This window comes from Scyliorhinus torazame, chromosome 2 (genome assembly GCF_047496885.1).
Source record: "Scyliorhinus torazame isolate Kashiwa2021f chromosome 2, sScyTor2.1, whole genome shotgun sequence".
NCBI classification, from domain to species: domain Eukaryota; kingdom Metazoa; phylum Chordata; class Chondrichthyes; order Carcharhiniformes; family Scyliorhinidae; genus Scyliorhinus; species Scyliorhinus torazame.
Window position 1 is genome coordinate 87,165,190 of NC_092708.1, and position 12,833 is coordinate 87,178,022.

The 12,833-nt window shown below is 54.4% G+C and overlaps 1 protein-coding gene across 4 annotated transcripts in view; it reads left to right on the forward strand.

Moving 5' to 3' along the window:
• Positions 1–12,833, forward strand: part of spc25 (SPC25 component of NDC80 kinetochore complex) — a 67,576-nt gene that overhangs the window by 24,719 nt on the left and 30,024 nt on the right. For all 4 annotated transcript variants that reach the window (XR_011934412.1, XM_072473671.1, XM_072473682.1 and 1 more), the window contains exons 6-7: positions 7,869–7,973; positions 8,669–8,767. Coding sequence is in view for 3 of the 4 variants with exons in the window: in XM_072473671.1 (XP_072329772.1) it covers positions 7,869–7,973; positions 8,669–8,767 (204 nt within the window). In the remaining variant the exon portion in view is untranslated. The remainder of the gene's footprint in view (positions 1–7,868; positions 7,974–8,668; positions 8,768–12,833) is intronic.

The following is a 12,833-nucleotide window of genomic DNA, read 5'->3' on the forward strand; positions in this document are numbered from 1 at the left end:
TCCCGGGTTCCTGGAGTTACCACACCCACCCATAGATCCGATGCAACCACCGACCCGGAGACGAGCGAAGAGGGTGACGGCCGGCTTGCGGCGGCTGCAGTCGCAGATGGAGGAGTCCACCCGCGTCCAGGAGCTGGGAGTGGTGCCGGTCATGCGTGCCACCCAGGCCGACACCGCACGGGTGGCGTCCGCGGTGGAGGCAATGGGTGCGACGGTGTCAGACATGGGTAACGGTTTGCGAGGCCTGGGGCTTTCCGTGCAGGCGGCGTCTGTGGCCCAGGACATGGCTGCCCTCTCAGGAGGCCATGAGCCAGTGCCAGCACCAGATGGCAGAGGCGCTCAACGCCATGGCTCAGTCTCAGCAGGCCATGGCCCAGTCTCAGCAGGCCATTTCCCAGTCTCAGCAGGCCATGGCCCAGTCTCAGCAGGCCATGGCCCAGTCTCAGCAGGCCATGGCCCAGTCTCAGCAGGCCATGGCCCAGTCTCAGCAGGCCATGGCCCAGTCTCAGCAGGCCATGGCCCAGTCTCAGCAGGCCATGGCCCAGTCTCAGCAGGCCATGGCCCAGTCTCAGCAGGCCATGGCCCAGTCTCAGCAGGCCATGGCCCAGTCTCAGCAGGCCATGGCCCAGTCTCAGCAGGCCATGGCCCAGTCTCAGCAGGCCATGGCCCAGTCTCAGCAGGCCATGGCCCAGTCTCCGCAGGCCATGGCCCAGTCTCCGCAGGCCATGGCCCAGTCTCCGCAGGCCATGGCCCAGTCTCCGCAGGCCATGGCCCAGTCTCCGCAGGCCATGGCCCAGTCTCCGCAGGCCATGGCCCAGTCTCCGCAGGCCATGGCCCAGTCTCCGCAGGCCATGGCCCAGTCTCCGCAGGCCATGGCCCAGTCTCCGCAGGCCATGGCCCAGTCTCCGCAGGCCATGGCCCAGTCTCCGCAGGCCATGGCCCAGTCTCCGCAGGCCATGGCCCAGTCTCCGCAGGCCATGGCCCAGTCTCCGCAGGCCATGGCCCAGTCTCCGCAGGCCATGGCCCAGTCTCCGCAGGCCATGGCCCAGTCTCCGCAGGCCATGGCCCAGTCTCCGCAGGCCATGGCCCAGTCTCCGCAGGCCATGGCCCAGTCTCAGCAGGCCATGGCCCAGTCTCCGCAGGCCATGGCCCAGTCTCCGCAGGCCATGGCCCAGTCTCCGCAGGCCATGGCCCAGTCTCCGCAGGCCATGGCCCAGTCTCCGCAGGCCATGGCCCAGTCTCCGCAGGCCATGGCCCAGTCTCCGCAGGCCATGGCCCAGTCTCCGCAGGCCATGGCCCAGTCTCCGCAGGCCATGGCCCAGTCTCCGCAGGCCATGGCCCAGTCTCCGCAGGCCATGGCCCAGTCTCCGCAGGCCATGGCCCAGTCTCCGCAGGCCATGGCCCAGTCTCCGCAGGCCATGGCCCAGTCTCCGCAGGCCATGGCCCAGTCTCCGCAGGCCATGGCCCAGTCTCCGCAGGCCATGGCCCAGTCTCCGCAGGCCATGGCCCAGTCTCCGCAGGCCATGGCCCAGTCTCCGCAGGCCATGGCCCAGTCTCCGCAGGCCATGGCCCAGTCTCCGCAGGCCATGGCCCAGTCTCCGCAGGCCATGGCCCAGTCTCCGCAGGCCATGGCCCAGTCTCCGCAGGCCATGGCCCAGTCTCCGCAGGCCATGGCCCAGTCTCCGCAGGCCATGGCCCAGTCTCCGCAGGCCATGGCCCAGTCTCCGCAGGCCATGGCCCAGTCTCCGCAGGCCATGGCCCAGTCTCCGCAGGCCATGGCCCAGTCTCCGCAGGCCATGGCCCAGTCTCCGCAGGCCATGGCCCAGTCTCCGCAGGCCATGGCCCAGTCTCCGCAGGCCATGGCCCAGTCTCCGCAGGCCATGGCCCAGTCTCCGCAGGCCATGGCCCAGTCTCCGCAGGCCATGGCCCAGTCTCCGCAGGCCATGGCCCAGTCTCCGCAGGCCATGGCCCAGTCTCCGCAGGCCATGGCCCAGTCTCCGCAGGCCATGGCCCAGTCTCCGCAGGCCATGGCCCAGTCTCCGCAGGCCATGGCCCAGTCTCCGCAGGCCATGGCCCAGTCTCCGCAGGCCATGGCCCAGTCTCCGCAGGCCATGGCCCAGTCTCCGCAGGCCATGGCCCAGTCTCCGCAGGCCATGGCCCAGTCTCCGCAGGCCATGGCCCAGTCTCCGCAGGCCATGGCCCAGTCTCCGCAGGCCATGGCCCAGTCTCCGCAGGCCATGGCCCAGTCTCCGCAGGCCATGGCCCAGTCTCCGCAGGCCATGGCCCAGTCTCCGCAGGCCATGGCCCAGTCTCCGCAGGCCATGGCCCAGTCTCCGCAGGCCATGGCCCAGTCTCCGCAGGCCATGGCCCAGTCTCCGCAGGCCATGGCCCAGTCTCCGCAGGCCATGGCCCAGTCTCCGCAGGCCATGGCCCAGTCTCCGCAGGCCATGGCCCAGTCTCCGCAGGCCATGGCCCAGTCTCCGCAGGCCATGGCCCAGTCTCCGCAGGCCATGGCCCAGTCTCCGCAGGCCATGGCCCAGTCTCCGCAGGCCATGGCCCAGTCTCCGCAGGCCATGGCCCAGTCTCCGCAGGCCATGGCCCAGTCTCCGCAGGCCATTGCTGAGGGCATCGGCGCCATTGGCCATGTGCGAGCCGGCGTCGCACAGTCACAGACAGGGTTTGCCAATCCCCTGAGCTCCATGGCTGCAAACCGGCAGACCCCTGTCGATACCAGCACGGGCCTCCAGGACTGGCAGCGCCAGATGTCGGGGGGGCGTCGGATGGCCAGTCCGTTCGCATCCCCCACCCATGTAGAGGCCTGGGGGCCATCGGGCACCCCGAGGGAGGAGGAGGTGCTATGGTCTGTCCCGGGTCCCCCTGTAGGGGAGGTCCCGGAACACCGCGACACCTCGGACTCCCCCCTTACGTCCCAGGTGCATTGGGTGGGCAACGGGCAGGACAGGCTGGCAGCTCGCCATCCCAGTCGCTCGGGCCGCAGCCTGGCCCATCTAGGCCAGGACGCCCCAGGAAACGGCCGCCAAAGGGATCCCGTGTCAGAGGGCAGGAATCACAGGAGTCCACCTCCAGTTCTGCTGTGCCGTCTGGGGAACCACGTAGACGTAGTCAAAGGGCCCGTAAGGCCAAACAATTAGACACTGAGTAAGTTGGCACGGGTGCAGGGCACAGATGAGTTTTAGGGGCTAGGGCACGTGCATGAACTCCTTTTGTTATTAAAGTCAATGTTACACCTACAGAAGCTGCCTTTGTGCTCTGTCCAAAGCGTGCGGGGGTGTCATGTACGTTGAGTGCAAGTGTGTGTGTGTGAGGGGTGGTCTAACCTCAGCCACAGGTGAGTCTGCCCCCTTCCCCCTGGGCCGCCATCAACATCCCCCCGGGCAGAGGACGGGACCGTGCGCTGCAGTGTCACAGCCGCATGCAGGGATGGTCCGGGTGGATGGTGGTACTGTGGCCATGGGTCAGACATAGTCCAACGATGTTGAGCCAGGAGCTCATCATAGGGCGGGTTGTCATCATCCTCCATGGCCTGCAATAGACACGCGTCCACCGGCAACTGTGTGAGCCCAGCCGTTGTGCCGCAGGTGGATCGGCAATGGGGGGGTGGTGTGCATGCGGATGGGGTGGGTGGGGTTGGGGAGGGGGGTGAGGGTGCTGGGTGGGTGGATGGGTGGGGGTTGTGGGTGGTCGGCTGTTGCCATGGTGTGCGGTCTGTGGCCATACTACCCGATTCCCACGCCCATCTAGTCAGTGAAGCAGGCGTCTATCAGCCTGTCCCGTGCCCGCTGGCCCAGCCGGTAACGGTGGACAGCCACCCGCCTGTGTCTAGCCCGCCTGCCCTGACCATTGCCCCCATCCCCCTCATCTGGGGAGGACTGTGCCTCTTCCTGCTGCTCCTCCACTCCGCCCTCCTCTGCCTGCGGCACATCGCCCCTCTGCTGGGCTATATTGTGCAGGACGCAGCACACCACAATGATGCGGCCGACCCTATCTGACCGATACTGGAGGGCGCCCCCAGAGAGGTCCAGGCACCTGAAACGCATCTTCAGCACGCCAAAGCACCTCTCTATCACTCCCCTTGTCGCTACATGGGCATCATTGTAGCGGTTCTCCGCCTCATTGCGTGGCCTCCGTGCAGGCATCATCAGCCACGATCGCAATGGGTAGCCCCTGTCGCCCAGCAACCAGCCCCTCAGCCGGGGATGGCGTCCCTCGTACATGCCGGTGATGGATGACCGCGACAACACGTATGAGTCGTGTACACTGCCCGGGTAACGGGCGCAGACGTGCAGGATCATCATGCGGTGGTCGCAGACCCCCTGTGTGTTCATCAAATAGGTCCCCTTCCTATTGGTGAACACTGCCCTGTTATCTGCAGGTGGCCGCACGGCGACATGCATCCCATCAATCGCGCCCTGGACCATGGGGAACCCGGCCACGGCAGAGAAGCCGACGGCCCGGGCATCTTGGCTGGCCCGGTCCACAAGGAAGCGGATGTAGCGGTGCGCCATGGCATATAGGGCGTCTGTCACTGCCCGGATGCATCGGTGCACCGATGTCTGCGATATGCCGGACAGGTCCCCACTCGGTGCCTGGAATGACCCCGTTGCATAAAAGTTCAGGGCCACCGTAACCTTGACGGACACGGGGAGAGGGTGTCCCCTGCCAGTGCCGCGCGGTGACAGGTGTGCCAGCAGGTGGCAGATGTGTGCCACGGTTTCCCGCCTCATCCGGAGTCTCCTGCATTCCCGGTCCGTGAGGTCCTGGTATGACTGCCGGAGCCGGTACACACGGGGCGCCCTCGGGTTCCTCCGTTGCCGTGGTGCCGCGACATCCTCCTCCCCCTCCTCGTCCTGTCGGTCAGGTGTCCCTCCAGCCTGGGCGGCTGCCGCCTGCCCCTCTGTGGCAGCCTGCGCCGCCTCTCTGGCACGCTCCTCCTCATCCAGGGCAACATAGACATTAGCGGCTGCCGCCACGGCGGCCAACATCGCTGGCTGATCGGAAAACATGACGGCCTGGTTGGGGGACGACGACGACATGTCATCATTGCCCATACCCCCTCCTCCCACCAGCCAGGTGGCATGGACCGCATGGGTCCAACTGTTGGAGGCTGGCACCTGGCCAGGTGGACCAACTCACTTGCCCTCGCACCCCCTGTGCCCGGCACGGACCCCATCCTCCTCCCCGGCACGGATTCCCCCCTCCCCGGCACGGACCCCATCCCCCTCCCCGGCACGGACCCCATCCTCCTCCCCGGCACGGACCCCCCCCCATCCCTCCCTCCCCGGCACGGACCCCATCCTCCTCCCCGGCACGGATCCCCCCTCCCTGGCACGGACCCCCCCCCCCATCCTCATCCCCGGCACGGACCCCCCCCCATCCTCCCGTCCCCGGCACTCAACCCCCCTCCCGGCACTCCCCCGGAGCCCAGCCCACTCTAACCACCCCCCCCCCCCCCCCCCCCCCCCCCGCCGCGCACACACACAAAACCCTAGACACACCTCTCCCCCACACATTCAGACTGCGGCCACGCCATCACCTGTCCAGCGGTCAACCCCCCAGGCCGTCATCCACCTCCACGCTGGTCGGCGTAAACCTTGAGCACAGGTTGACGCCGATTAAAAGGAGGTTTGATTTACGCCGACGTGACCCATCATCACGTCGACGGGACTTCGGCCCATCCGGACGGGAGAATATCGGCAGGCCCAAAATCGATTGCCTTGCGCCCACCCGTGCCATTCTCCGAGGTCTGCGGCGCCATTGACGCCCCACCGACTTTTCTCCCTGCGGCGGGGGCGGAATTCACGGCGGCCAACGACCATTCTCCGACCCGCTGGGGTGTCGGAGAATCTCGCCCAATGATTCCAATTTTCTCAACCTGTCAATGTAGGACAACCCAGGAACCACACTATGTAAATTCACAGTACTGCTTCCAAAGCAAGTATATCCTTCCTTAGATATTGAGACCAAAACTATACACCAAACTCCAGATGTGGTATCACCAAAGCCTTGTAGCAAAAGATTTAAATCAAATAATTTTTGATTTAAATATTTTTGATAAATTATTCCTAATTGTTTAAAATGAAATTGTTGATTAATGTGGGTTTTGTGAAATTTGTTCTTTATTCTAATAATTCATAAATAATTGGAACTACTCTTTAAAATTGATGGGCTTTACTGGTGGGTCGGGTACAGGCGGTTAAAATGAACGTGTTGCCGCGATTTCTGTTTATTTTTCAATGCCTGCCGATTTTCCTGCCAAAGGCTTTTTTCAGAGAGATTGAGGGAAGGATTACTTCGTTCATATGGGGAGGGAAGGTGGCCAGAGTTAGAAAGTGCTGCTACAGAGGGGAAGGCAGGGTGTTTGGGTTTTCCAAACCTGATGTATTACTACTGGGCGGCGAATGTGGAGAAGGTGCGGAGCTGGGTCAGAGGGGTTGATTCCCAGTGGGTCAGAATGGAGGAGAGTTTGTGCAGGGGGTCGGGATTGAAATCACTAGCAACAGCGCCGCTCCCGATGGCTCCGGGGAAATACTCAGGGAGTCGGTAATAATAGCTTCATTGAGAATTTGGAGGCAGGTTCGGCAACACTTCGGGTTGGGGGTAGGGTCAAGGGAAATGCCGATTCGGGGGAACCACAGATTTGAGCTAGGGAGGTGGGATGGAAATTTTCGGAAATGGGAGGAGAAGGGGATTAAGACACTAAAAGATTTGTTTTTTAGGGATCGGTTTGCAGGATTGAAGGAGCTGGAAGCGAAGTATGGGCTGGAGCAGGGGAAATGTTTAGATACATGCAGGTTCGAGATTTTGCCAGAAAGGAGAGACAGAGCTTCCCGGTGGAGCCGGCCTCCACATTGCTGGAGGAGGTGCTGACAACAGGGGGACTGGAGAAGGGGGTAGTGTCAGCGGTTTACAGAGCTATTTTGGAAGTGGAGAAGGCACCACTGGAAGGGATCAAAGCAAAGTGGGAGGAAGAGTTGGGAGAGGATATGGAGGCGGGGTTCTGGTGTGAGGTGCTCCGGAGAGTGAATGCCTCCACCCCGTGCGCGAGGTTGGGGCTGATACAGCTGAAGGTGGTACACAGAGCACACCTCAAGGGCGAGGATGAGCCGATTCTTTGAAGGAGTAGAAGATGTGTGTGAACGTTGCGGGAGGGGGGGGGGGGGGGGGGGCGCTAATCATATGTTTTGGTCCTGTCCAAAGCTAGAGGATTACTGGAAGGAGGTCTTTAGGGTAATTTCTAAAGTGGTGCATGTGAAACTGGATCCGGGCCCCAGGGAGGCCATATCCGGGGTGTCGGATCAGCCAGGGTTGGAAACGGGTGCAGAGGCAGATGTTGTAGCCTTTGTCTCGTTGATCGCTCGAAGGAGGATCCTGATAGGCTGGAGAGCAACCTCTTCACCCTGTGCCCTGGTGTGGCGGGGGGACCTGTTGGAATTCTTGACTCTTGAGAAGGTTAAGTTTGAACTGAGGGGAAGGATGGAGGGGTTCTACAATTCATGGGCATTATTCATTATACACTTTCAAGAACTGGATAACATCGAACATTAGTTGGGGCGGGTGGGTGGGAGGGTTGAGGGGAGGGGGGCGGTGTGTGTTAATGGCGACTATGGGTGATCCCTAATTCCTTTTTGTCATTTGTTTGTGAATATGCGGGCTAATGTTTGGGGTTTGGTGGGAGGATGGGATTGTTGTTATTGGTATGGGGATTGATATATTTGTTACTGATTATTGCTTATTGTTGGTGGGTGTAAATTTGGGAGAAAATGTGAAAAAGGAGAATAAAATATATTTATTTAAAAATTGATGGGTTTTTCAACCATGAAAGTAATTAGTTCTTCCTCCATAAACAGTAATTTCTACACAACAACGAGAAAATAAAGCAAAGTTGAAGGAATTAAATAAGTCTGCAGACTTATTTAAAAAGCGGATGAGACTGGAAATTCGGAAGGTGCAGGGTAAGTAAGAACAAAGAATTTCTTTTTATAAAAGTTGCAAAGTTGGCAGTCGTTTAATACTGTGTGCAAATACTTTTAATATCCTCAATATCTGTTTTGATACACTGTTTTCTACTTCACACATTTAATTTAGTCTAACTTAGCTCATGCTAGTTTTCCAACTTTGGAATCTGACCTTTTTTTCTTATAAATTTAGAGTACCCAATTATTTGTTTTTCCAATTAAGGGTCAATTTAACGTGGGCATTCCACCTAACCTGTACATCTTTGGGTTGTGGGGGTGAAACCCACGCAGACACGAGGAGAATGTGCAAACTCCACACGGGCAGTGACCCAGGGCCGGGATTCGATCCCGGGTCCTCAGCACCATAGCCCCATTGCTAACCGTGCCGCCCCAAGGAATCTGACCTTTAAAATAGAAATTGACTTTGAAAACATAATTTAAAAAAGAAATTACTATCTGAATTGTCCAGATGAAATTAACCTTAATGCTAAGATTGAAATGCTAACAATGTTGCTTGCTCAAGTTAAATACAGTTGTATTGTGCAAAGCAAGTCACAAAATAGCAATCCAAGATCAATTTTGTTGCTTATAAAAAGTAAGGTGTGAATCGTTGGATTTAATTTTGAATTGTTCTTTGTGATCTACTTATTTGCGTTTTGTGGCATGAAACTAATTTAATGGTTCTTCAAAAGGGGAACAACTGCAATTCATCTTCAGAAACATCAGCTATAAAAATCTTGAGCAGCCGTTTACATTTCTGCTGAAATTCAATGAAGAAGGAAATTATGAAGGTATTGCTTTTTAAACATCTAATGTAGAACCTCCCTATGAACATGAAATGAGGAAAGGTGATTTGAACCCAACAAGCTTGTTTCTGCCATAAACCATGTACCACCTACCCTGTCATGGCTTCAATCCTTTTTATTTAATCTTTTGAGGAAAAGTTCTGCATAAATGCTTCCTAAGCATTCGCCTTTTCACAGTAACTTCATTGCAATATTAATGTAAGCCTACTTGTGACAATAATGATTGCTATTATTATCTCCAAACATCGAAGCAATCTTTGCATCTCTAGCTCCATTTTTGCTCTGGACTCCAGATAACATTAACCCTTTTTGCCCAGTGATATTAGAACTACCTTGGGATATTTAATGTATTCAGCCTGTACATGAATGATCAACAATGCCTTCATAGCTGCATATTTATCCAGCAATCTAGTTACATGCTCATACTCTTGTACGCGACACCTTTATCTCAACAGATAGTTCAATGGAGCTCCATCCAACTGATTAAATTGGATCAAAAGTTATTTGTTGGAACACTTAGTTGTACAGAGGCCTTACTAAGAGTAAAATGCTCAAAGTTTGGCTGTTGGCCTTCTCCGTAGAATCATGACCATATACTTGGCAAGGAATAGCTACGAGGCCCTTGTGAAGATGGGGTTAAAACTTTCAACTTCACATGAAACTTGAAAAAATCTGACTACTTTTTCTAGGCAGTCAGCATGGTTTTGGGAATGGGAAATCATGTTAAACCAATTTATTGGAGTTCTTTGAAGGAGTCACATGTGTTGTGGATAAAGGGAAACTGGTGAATGTACTGTACTTAGATTTCCAGACGACGGACTTCCAGTGGCGGCTATGAAGGAGTAGGTCGCACATTTGGTGGCTCCCGCTCAGGTCGGACCTTTGGACCTTTTCCCCCGATTTTGTACCGGACTTGATTTAGTAAATTGATTGTAGAGGCAATTGTGGAGTGGATTCCTACATCGGTGCATGGAGAGGCGGACTAGAAGTGCTCGCAAAGGAAGAATTAGACGAGCAGAGAAGGCTTGGGCTGAAGCTGCAGCAGGAGAAAGCATGGCGGATGACTGGAGTCCTGGTTTGTCAACCCAGCGGTCAACGGAGCAGCTGATGCAGTTTATTCAGGAGGGCTTCGCCAAGCAGAAGCAGGAATGCTTGGACCCGATTAAAGAATCGAATGCGTGGCTGGAACTGAGACTGGATGCCCAAGATCGGGCGATCCAGAAAGTAGAGAAGGAGCTGGCTGAGCAGGAGGAACATCAAACTGCGGTGGAGTTGGAGGTGGGATGCTGAGAGACCAGCAGAAAAGGCTCCTAGAGAAGGTGGAGGATCTAGAGAATAGGTCCCGCCGGCAGAACTTGAGAATCATCGGTCTCCCGGAGGGGTCTGAAGGAGCGTACGCTGGGGCATACATAGCGGGCATGTTCGAGAAGTGGCTGGGGGATGGGACGTTCTCCCGAACCTTGGAGGTAGACAGGGCAATGGTGGTGAGATTCCACAGGTACTTGGACAAGGAGCGTATTTTTCGGTGGGCCAGGCAGACACGGAGTTGTAAATGGGAGAACACTATCCTGTAGATCTATCAGCATCTGAGTGCGGAGGTGGCCAGGAGAAGAGCGGGGTTCAATCAGATAAAGGCGACCCTTTTTAAGAAATAGGCCCGTCTCTGGGTCACGTATGAGGAGCAACATTTTTTTTTTTTCAGTCGCCCGAGGAAGCAATGGACTTCGCTAGAAGAAAAGGACTGGTGGCAGACTGAGGACTTTGAACTTTGCTGCAGCGCTCAAGTTAAAAAAGTTTCTTTTTCTTTTTGGGGGATGTTTGTAATGCCTTCTGTATTGATTTGGGGCCTGTTGCAGAGCTGAGTGAGTTAAAGTTTACATTTGTACTGATGGGGGAATGGAGGTGTGTTTGTTAGATGCTGGATCTTCTGTTTGATCTTTTCTTTGTTTATTGTGCTTTTTGTTTGCTTTTTTTAAGGGCAATTGTGTTGGGACTGCTTTTCTTTTGAATATGTGTGTCCGAATGGGGGGGGAGGGAACGAGGTGGGCGAATGTCTGGCGCCATGGGCGAGGTTCACCAAGCTAGCTGGGTGGGCTACTCACGGAAGCGCAGTGGGGGGTGAGCAGATGTTATGCTTGTCGAAGGGGTCGGTTTACATAGTGCTGTTACTTGGGTTGGGGGGGGGGGTGAAATGTTCTGCTGACGGGGGAGGAAATTTTGGTGTGGGACAGAAAGGAGGTCGGGGACGGAGGCTGCCTGGGGGAGGGCCGGCGGATGCATTGGGCGCGGGCTGGAGACTGGCCCAAGAAATGTGATGGCTGATCAGCGAGGGGGGGGGGGGCGTAAGCCCCCCAACTAGGCTGATCACAAAGGTGATGGCTGATCAGCATTTCCCACATCTACATCATGTAGAGTCATTTTAGTACTTCCCAATTTATCTCTACAAACTTGCCCACGTGATATCAATAACTCTTTTAGGTCAGTTTGTTATTCCTCTGGAAGGTAACTCAACAATTTATCCCAATTTTTAAGAACATCCTCGTTTTCCAATTTAATTTGAGGTATGTCAAATTTACAGTCATATGGATTTGGTTTGTCACTTTGAGTTAGATTCATTAAAGCCTCCTCCTTTTTCTCTCCTTCCCTTTCAAAGTACCTTTTAAGCATATTCACATGACACACTCGGTGAGTCTTCCTTCTATCTGGTTACCACATAATTCACCTCGCTTAATTTCCTTTCAATCTGATAAGGTCCACAAAACCTTGCTTTTAAAGGCTCACCTACCACTGGTAACAACACACCTTTATCACCACTGGCAAAACTACGAACTTTAGATTTCTTGTCCGCTACCCGTTTCATCACATTTTGTGCAACTTTAAAATGTTGGCGAGCCAATTCACCTGCTCTATTTAATCGTTCCCTAAAATTTGACACGTAATCCAATAATGTAATTTCCGATTTCTCACTCACCAATTTTTCCTTAATCATTTTAAGTGGTCCTCTTACCCCATGACCAAAGATTAGTTCAAAAGGACTAAATCTGGTTGACTCATTAGGAGCATCCCTAATTTCAAACAGTATGAATGGAATTCCTTTATCCCAATCCTCTGGATAATCGTGACAAGTCCCCAACATTGTCTTTAATATCTGATGCCACCTTTCTAATGCTCCATGCGATTCTGGATGGTACGCAGTTGAATTAAATTGTCTTATTCCTAAGATATCCATAACTTCTTTGAATAACCTTGAGGTAAAATTCGATCCTTGATCCGATTGTATTTCTGTGGGTAGCTCATATCTCGTAAAGAATTTAAGTAACTCCTCCACAATCTTTTTAGCTGTAATATTAATCGAATACAATGTTGACAAATGTGAGGTTATCCATTTTGGTAGGAATAACAGCAAAAGGGATTATTATTTAAATGATAAAATATTAAAACATGCTGCTGTGCAGAGAGACCTGGGTGTGCTAGTGCATGAGTCGCAAAAAGTTGGTTTTCAGGTGCAACAGGTGATTAAGAAGGCAAATGGAATTTTGTCCTTCATTGCTAGAGGGATGGAGTTTAAGACTAGGGAGGTTCTGCTGCAATTGTATAAGGTGTTAGTGAGGCCACACCTGGAGTATTGTGTTCAGTTTTGGTCTCCTTACTTGAGAAAGGACGTACTGGCACTGGAGGGTGTGCAGAGGAGATTCACTAGGTTAATCCCAGAGCTAAAGGGGTTGGATTACGAGGAGAGGTTGAGTAGACTGGGACTGTACTCGTTGGAATTTAGAAGGATGAGGGGGGATCTTATAGAAACATAAGATTATGAAGGGAATAGATAGGATAGATGCGGGCAGGTTGTTTCCACTGGCGGGTGAAAGCAGAACTAGGGGGCATAGCCTCAAAATAAGGGGAAGTAGATTTAGGACTGAGTTTAGGAGGAACTTCTTCACCCAAAGGGTTGTGAATCTATGGAATTCCTTGCCCAGTGAAGCAGTAGAGGCTCATTCATTAAATGTTTTTAAGATAAAGATAGATAGTTTTTTGAAGAATAAAGGGATTAAGG